General features: G+C 43.5%; 1 protein-coding gene across 2 annotated transcripts in view; it reads right to left on the reverse strand.

Moving 5' to 3' along the window:
• Positions 1-6,729: 6,729 nt before the first annotated feature.
• The window catches only part of SOCS2 (suppressor of cytokine signaling 2), a 3,925-nt gene continuing 2,215 nt past the window's right edge, over positions 6,730-8,439 (reverse strand). For both annotated transcript variants that reach the window (XM_077772198.1, XM_077772197.1), the window contains exon 3: positions 6,730-7,204. In XM_077772198.1, the coding sequence (XP_077628324.1) occupies positions 6,747-7,204 (458 nt within the window). In that variant the 3' untranslated portion in view covers positions 6,730-6,746. The remainder of the gene's footprint in view (positions 7,205-8,439) is intronic.

Below are 8,439 nucleotides of genomic sequence, written 5' to 3' on the forward strand. Positions count from 1 at the left end.
CCTAATTTGTTGTGTCTGCCGATTGCTATGGTGTAACTATTCTCACCGTGGCTGAGTTCAATCTACCAGTGATTTACTCATAATGATTTAGCTCAGAAAAGAACCCTAAATACAGTGGTTCCTGCACCCCTTATCCACAGGAGATGTATTCCAAGATGCCCAGTGGATGCCTGCAACACGGGTAATACCAGACCCCATATACACCAGGTTTTTCCTATCCATACATTTCTCTGATAAAGTTTAAAATTTTTTTAATGTTTATTTTGTTGAGACAGAGACAGAGCTTGAGCAGGGGAGGGGCAGAGAGGGGGTAATCACAGAATTCAAAGCAGGCTCTAGGCTCTGAGCTGTCAGCACAGAGCCCGATGCGGGGCTCTAACCCACGGACCGCGAGATCATGACCTTAGCCCAAGTCGGCTGCCCAACCGACTGAGCCACCCAGGCGCCCCTTTCTCTGATAAAGTTTAATTTATAAATTAGGTACAGTAAGAGATAAACAATGTAGAACAATGACAACAATATACTGCAATAAAAGTTTATGTGAATGTAGTCTCTCTCAAAATATCTGACTGTACTCACCCTTCTTGTGATGATGGGCGATGATAAAATGCCTGCATGTGATGAAGCAAAGAGAGTGGACACAGGTGTTGTAACACCTTGTCTGGCTACTATCTATCTTCTGACCCTACAGCAAAAGGAGGCTCATCTGCCTTAGGGACCTCCATTGGTCAGGGGTAACTGACACAGCCTTAAGCTAGCAACTACATGGTGGATAGGCAGGCGCAACTGCTTTTAGCTGGCTCTCAGGGGCCCTCAGCAGACCACTGAGTCTCCAACCCTCTGAGTTGAGTTTTCTCATTCCTGCATTCTTTTTAGTCGCTCTGCTGTTTATTAGCATCCTCACTGCCTGATGGACAAGGAAAACAAATTGAGAGATCAGAGAAGCAACTAATTTTTCTGTCAGTGGTTCTAACAAAGGAGATTGAATGGGGAGGAAGTCAAAACCATTAGCTACAATGTGTTTATAGGTTTCTACCATCCCCATTCTCTCTGCCCCATGTTACTGCAGATAAGTGAAAGCAGATGCCCTACTCCAATGAGCAAAATACAAATACACTTTCTGACCCAGTATCAACCGGACAGCTACAACCTGGAAACAGAAATGGGGAGAGAACAGCTATGTTGGAAACCTAAGAAAGGTCAAGTTCATCAAGATGGCAGAGGGGATATTAAAATAGGACTTCTCTGGGTAGAAATAGCATGGAGATTATTTTTCTGAAAGCTACAGATCATAGCAGCTTTCTGGACCCAAATCTCAACAGGAAAAACCGTACCGAACTAACAAGGGAAAACTGTTTAGCAAAACGTAAGTTTTTATCTTAACATGGTTAGAAACCAGGGAGACATAGAAAAACTATGAAGTTCTGTGATGAAGTCCCACTCTCTCTGCCATAGGAAAGGGGCTCCCTGGGTGGTATTTATGCTTTGACAGAAGAGGAAGGCAGCTGGAAACACTGCCTTCCCATTCCCAGAGTTTGTAAGGGAGGCGCCTCCCCCCCCCACCCCCCACGCTCAGTAATAATTCACAAAATGTGCTTCTGATCTCCAGGGGAAGTAAAGGATGTAGTTCTGAGTAAGGGTTGTCTATAAAAGTGGTTTTCTTTTTATGGCTCAGTAAATGTCTGTTGATGTGAACCCCGTTCTCTGTGACCACACTTCGTCTGATTCTGTCTGATCCAAAGCTCCTGAAGGAATACCTAGTTTTGCTGTATGATTTCAGCTTACTTACTGTCTAGGTATTTGGGATTCCGGGGCTTTTAGAGGCTACAGTAGCAACAGCTGTTACTTTACTTTGGTAATAAAGTTAAGTAACCTGAACTCAAGCCACACAGAGGAAACTTTAGAAAAATCAAAAATATGCAAAGGTGAGAATACAAGAAAAAACATGCGTCCGCAGGAGGAGAGAAACAAAACTATCACAGACTCATTCTCAAGGAGATGAGCAGAAGGGAGGGAGGGCGGGCACGTCCATTCCATTCAAATGATGTGCAATTTAACAATGAAGGAGCCTCAAGTACTTGACATTAAGAAAATGAAAATACGCACATAAAAAAGTGGGTGCATTTAGGGCTGGCTACTTGTTTCACAACCTGAAAGGAATCAGAGAGAGACTGGAGACAGATTTAATCTTCAGGTATTCTAAATTACCCAACTGAAGGAGAATATAATTACCGTCTTTCACTGGGGTAAATAAGGCTGGGCAGGGCTGTGTCAAATGAGCTAACAGGGCAGATTTATGACACAGAGGGCACAAAGTAAGGCAGGAATTAACTGTGCCATTATGCCCAGGAGCGGACAAAAGAAAGAATGGGCTCCACTGGTGAGGACAGGAGGGTGGGCAGTGACCTGGGCACCCACGGCTGTGTGTGAGTCACATCTGGCAGATGCAGAAATGAGATCATAAAGCAGCATGGATGACAGGTTTTTGATTTTCAAACAGCAAATAGGTGGAGGAGTTAAAATGAACACACAAGTCTAATGTGGATTGAGACATCACAAAACCCAGCAAAAGTGGATTCTCCAGGGTGGGGTGGAAAGAGCCAAGAACGAGGATTATCCCGCGTGGCATTCCAAAGGCCCGCTCTCTAAATTTTCAGAGGAANCTGTCGGGCTTGCAGGGTAGCACCGGGGAGCACTGATAATTCTCACACGGGGTGGAAGGGTGCAGCTTTTATGGCTACTAAACCCGAGGCTAGACTCTCCAGGCTCAAATACCAACGCTGCCATTGGTTTGCTGAATTGTGTGTGCGGCGACACTCAGATCTCCTGACGTCCCTGGGTCTGAACACTGTCTTCAGTAAAGTATCGGAACTAAACTCTATGATCTGAAAAGTGATTTCAAGCTTTACAATTCTAGGAAATAGGGAGAGGTTACAGGCCTCTTAGTAAATGAAATGTCTAGGATGAATGATAACCCTTTTTTCTCCAAAGCACAGAACCGAGGCCATGACCACAGAGACAAGACAGGCCTCAGCCCAACCAGCTGTTAGAACCCAGGGCCACTCAACCCCCACTACCCTGTGCCTAAACCGACAACCGAGAAGGGCACGGCCTGGTCTCAGGACATTCCATCCCTTGGATTATTTGATGACGTCTCTGTCTCCTACCCGCCTACCAGGGTACAATTTTCTAAAAGCAGAAAAAAAAATCCTTCCCGAGAAAATAAACACTCCAAACAACTGTCCCATTCTGTTACCTATTTGGATTACATAATTACTATGAAGTCAAGACTTTCTTACTGACATGCCAAAAAAGAACTCTCAGCTCATAAGCTGAACTTTTTCTCCACCGTCCAAAGCTCGAAAAAATAAAACCCAAGTCCCTAAAAAGCAGTCCCTAGTGCCCACTACAGTGAAATAAAACCCCCACTGCCTCAAATCTGTCCAGAATGGAAACTCACATCAAAATATCTTAAGTCAATGGAGATGTAGAAGTTCATGTACTGTATTCTTCAACAGTAAAAACAATAACACAGACCCTCACTTAAGTCCCAAAGTGCCCTCCATAGGCAGAGAATACTGGCTTTTTCCTGGTTCCATCGAGGATAATTTAGACAAGTGTACACCTTACCTTTTTGGTTTGCCTATCTACAAAATGGGGCTACCGATAACTGGTAACTGGCATTGTTTACCAACAACCAAGTAAAATGGTTAACCCTCGGGGCACCTGGGTAGCTCAGTCAATTGAGCAGCCAACTCTTGATTTCCCACTTAGGTCATGATCTCAAGGTTCGGTTGGGGAGTCCTAGCCTCAAATACGGCTTCAAGCTAACAGCACGGAGCCTACTTGGGATTCTCTCCCTCTCCCCTGCTCATGCTCTCTCTCAAAATAAATAAAACTTAAAAAAAAATTTAAGGGACACACGGGTGGCTCTGTTGGTTAAGTGCCCACTTCAGCTCGGGTCATGACCTCACAGTTTGTGGGTTCGAGCCCTGCATTGGGCTCCGTGCTGACAGCTCAGAGCATCGAGCCTGCTTTGGGTCTTGTGCCTCCATCTCTCTCTCTCTCTGCCCCTCACCTGCTCATGCTCTGTCTCTGTCTTTCAAAAATTACTAACCATTAAAAAAATTTTTTAAGTTAACCCTTCCCTCACTTACCCCTACATCAGGAAAAAAACTACTGGGCCAAGGTGATTCAAATCCCACAGAGGACATTAATTAAGATACCTGTACTTTTCTGGTTGGGATAGCAGTAAAAAGGCTGAGGGGTCCTTTTATAGCCTGCTCTAACTTGTTCATCTGGATCAATGCAGAAATAGTAGCAATTTGCTCTTCATAACTCCCTTCCAGGAATAAAAAGGGCTAAGATATTCCTGGAATGCCTCCTCACTCACAAATTGGAAGGCATACCTCCTGTAATCACTGAACTTTGCTCATATGGTCGGTGTGAAAATTAAATGAGATAATGCATGTAAAGAGCTGAGTGAGAACTTGGCACACAATAAACTCAATAAATAAATGAGGTTAGTAATGATGAAAAAAAAAAAACCCCCACAGCAAAACAACACATTCTCCCCCCAGCCACCACCACCAAAAAAAAAAAAAAAAAAAAGGACTGCCTCCTGATGCTTATCAACTTACTTGGTATAGGGAAGACTGAAATGTAAGGTAATAATTCCACAGCACACTCAAGATACCTTTGCTCTCCTCTGGTGTGCTCATGGTCAGTCATCTGCTAGCAGTAACGCAAGAACTTTCCACAGTTCCGTGTGCTCGTTCATACCCCACCAGTCCGTCCAACTCTCAGCATCAAGAGGCATCAGAGTTTGAACCAATGAGAACAGAAATGCAAAAGACCTTATAGAAAGTCCAAAGTCCCAGACACTGATCACATGGAAGTTTTGCCAGAAAAGTCAAATACCCCACACTAAACAACTGTTGTCAGTGGGGGGAAGGAATAAAGCACAGCATCTGAACACCCTAATGAAAAGGTCCACATCATAGACCAGAGCCTAAAAGTAGAACTCTTCTCTAAATTTTAGGCTACAAATAAACTCTTCCTAAGGCACACCTAACAATCTTTTGTGTTTGGCTCTGCTGTTTGGACATGCATAGTTATGTTTTCCTTCTAGGCACAAAACCATTTTTCAAGACTTCATGAAAAGAGGAATTTTTTCATGATGAGGGATAAGCAGGTTTTACTATAATTTATAATAGTTTTCTAATTCACTTGGAGCACACACATAATATGTAACATTCACTTTGCCAATGACATACCACAGAATGTAACTAACTAGGATTTTTTTTTTTTTTTTAGAGGTGACAAAATGAATACTGTCTGGGCTCCACATCTCAACTGCCATGAGACTGTGGCAAAAAGTAAATAGTCTTAAAACTTTGAATTTTATTTTGTATTATGCCTATTAACCCATAAAAGACCAGGATATGTCACAAGTCTTGTAGTTTCTAAACTTTTTTTTTTTGGAAACACACAGGGCATTAGTGTCATGCTTATTAAATCGGTAAAAAAACCAGGCCACTTGACAGTACTTGTACTTTCTGAACCATGCCTGCCAAATGCAAAGGGCGAATGCAGGCCATTTTTGGGGAAGGGGAAGTCATGTTCTACCTCTTGCTGAATAGTTGGTTGACGTCACGTGACAGAAGGTTTTGTGGCAACTGTCTGGTACCACGAATGTGTATGTTTTCTACAATTCAAAGTAATAAGTGCACCTTGTCAAAGTCAAGTTTTTTTTTATTTAATACATTCTAATCAAATAGTAACAGCAGTAAATAAACACTTTGAAAAACAGGCAGGTATCCCCCTATCTCTGGAAGAAAATTAAGTCGAAGTATTCTACATGGTAGAAGGGAGACCAAGTGCTGATGTCCATGGTCAGACAATTCAAGGACAACTTGGAAATTTCTAAAGCCATTTACCAAAAGTCAATGGCAACAGGTTGGGATACAGCTACTTCAAAGGATAAAATGTCTGTATCTACATGGTTTTATTAATAGGGATTGAGTTGCACCTGTATAGCACGACATTCTTGTCTTTAGCCTTAAAGGAAAAGACACAGTCTTTTCCGTTTGCACCAGTTTGAAGTATTTCTGAAATAAGGCTCCCTTAAAATGGATTACTACAGTACTCATTCACATGACAGAGTTCATACATGTAGTAAAAAGTCAAATACAGGATTTCATGGTCACTTTTTTGGTTGATTTGGTTAATTGCATAAAAAGAAGGATAAATACTCACAAGCAGTATCTGTTTAACAAAATTCCTAGGTACATCAAGAATGCAAAAATAGAAAATGTCCTAAAGTCAACTCTGATCACCAGGCATATAAAATTAAAGCTAAGCCTGTGTCAGTCTGCTCCGTCTCCTTCTTCAGTACTCCTACGTGGAGTTCTCTCTCTACTAACGGGGCCTGGGCCTTCCACCTAACAAAGAGGAACCTCAGGAAGGCAAGGCATTCCGATAAAATGCTCCTTCAGCCTTTACTGGGGACACTTTATTTTTAGCTTAAAAGGATCAGCTGGTCTTGGTCAGCCTTAGGAAGGGAAGCCATCACTCAGGTGAAAACATCTGGGGAAACTTAAAATACCTAGCTACCTCGTCACGCGTTTAAATTAGATGGACTTCAGCTGTTCTTAGAATTCCGAGTAGTTATCCAGAGTAGTGACTCAAGTTTTGGTTCTTTTTTTTTTTTTTTTTTTTAANCATGTTTAGAAAAAGAGAAACACTTATACCTGGAATTTATATTCTTCCAAGTAATCTTTTAGTCTTGTTGGTAAAGGCAGTCCCCAGATGGTACCGGTGCATTTGTTAATGGTGAGTCGACAGAGATGCTGCAGAGGTGGGGCTGACGTGTAGAGCGGTTTGGTCAGATAAAGGTGGACGGTGCCATTCCGGGGCGCTTCTGGGCCTGTCCGCTTATCCTTGCACATCTGAACGTAGTAGTCGATCAGATGAACCACACTGTCAAACTGTTTAAGCTTGGACTTGACACATATGATAGAGTCCAACCTGAATTTCCCATCTTGGTATTCGATTCGCAGATTAGTTGGTCCGGCTGATGTTTTAACAGATATTGTTAGCAGGTAGTCCGAATGCGAGCTATCTCTAATCAAGAAAGTTCCTTCTGGTGCCTCTTTTAATTTCTCTTTGGCTTCATTAACAGTCATACTTCCCCAGTACCAACCTGGGGTTTTCGTTCAAGAAGAAAAAGAAGAGAGGATAAGATAGTTATTATACAGAATTTTTTAAATAGGGCAAACACTTGGCAACGACTTTTCTAGCTCTAAAGAGAAGTGTGTGAAAGTTTACCAGACACTACCATAAATATTTTAGGTAGACAGACACTTAATGAAAATGTGGGTCCATTTTACGAACACAAACTGTGAGCCAGCTTTTATGCTTTAAAAAAGTAACTTTCTGTAGCCCTTTAAACTATCTTGAGATTTTTCTCCGAAGGACACAAAAGAATATTGGCGGTATGACACACTGTCCGACAAGCACAATGCTTCTTGCACTGTTCAAGTGAAATCAAAGTAAATCAGACATCGGAAGTTAGACATAAAAGTCACGCCCTTACAAAGGTGGAAAACCCAACTCCTGTGACTCCAACAGGGTAAAAACAGAAAGAACTTCTTGGAAGGTTCGTGTCCACCCCCTCCCTCCCCAAATCTGTTCATGGCAGAATCTCGGTTCGAAGACCTTGGAAAGCACTGCCATTTCCTTGTTTTTAAAGTGCGGTTCTACTACGACCGCTTCTGTGCGTTGCTTTGGTTACAACTACCTTATCAGTCGCTGGGAAATGAGGGAAACCCCAACCGATAAGAAGTACTTCAAGTTTACAATCCGCACCTCCTCTGGACTTTGCCCTAATCCTGATCCCATCACAACCGTCCATCTCCCCCAGCCTTCTCCATTTGATCTGCCTGCACCATCCCGGGGCCCATCCCGTTTTCAAAAACGACTTGGAGACATTCTGCATAAGAAGTCTGAACAACGAGCTCTTGCACCCCACCCCCCACCCCCAAACTGCTGGGATACCTGCAACCGGCCGGTCCGCCCCGCCGAGAGAAAGCCGGTGGTCCACACTCCACCACCGAACCGCACGTGACTTTTCCCTCTCTCTAGTGCTACCAAAACTTCAATTTGGCCCCAAATGTAAGCTTTTAGGATCCAGATTTGGAAAGCTTGCGTGGCTTGCCAGATTTTTCTTTTGTTTTGTTTTCAATCTTCTCTTCTTTCTCACGCGGAGAGACGACCGCGGGCCACGCAAAGCGCAGGACTGCCCTTGAAACAAGCAATACTCCGGGCGCGCAGCCCCTCCAGGCCGCGCTCCTCCCGGCTCTGCCGCAGCCGCCCGCGCGGCAATCAGTCCTTGAACTTGGCCGCCAAGGTCCCGGGCTGCAGCGGCGGCGCGGCGGC

Source organism: Crocuta crocuta, unplaced genomic scaffold (genome assembly GCF_008692635.1).
Source record: "Crocuta crocuta isolate KB4526 unplaced genomic scaffold, BGI_CrCroc_1.0 scaffold216, whole genome shotgun sequence".
NCBI classification, from domain to species: domain Eukaryota; kingdom Metazoa; phylum Chordata; class Mammalia; order Carnivora; family Hyaenidae; genus Crocuta; species Crocuta crocuta.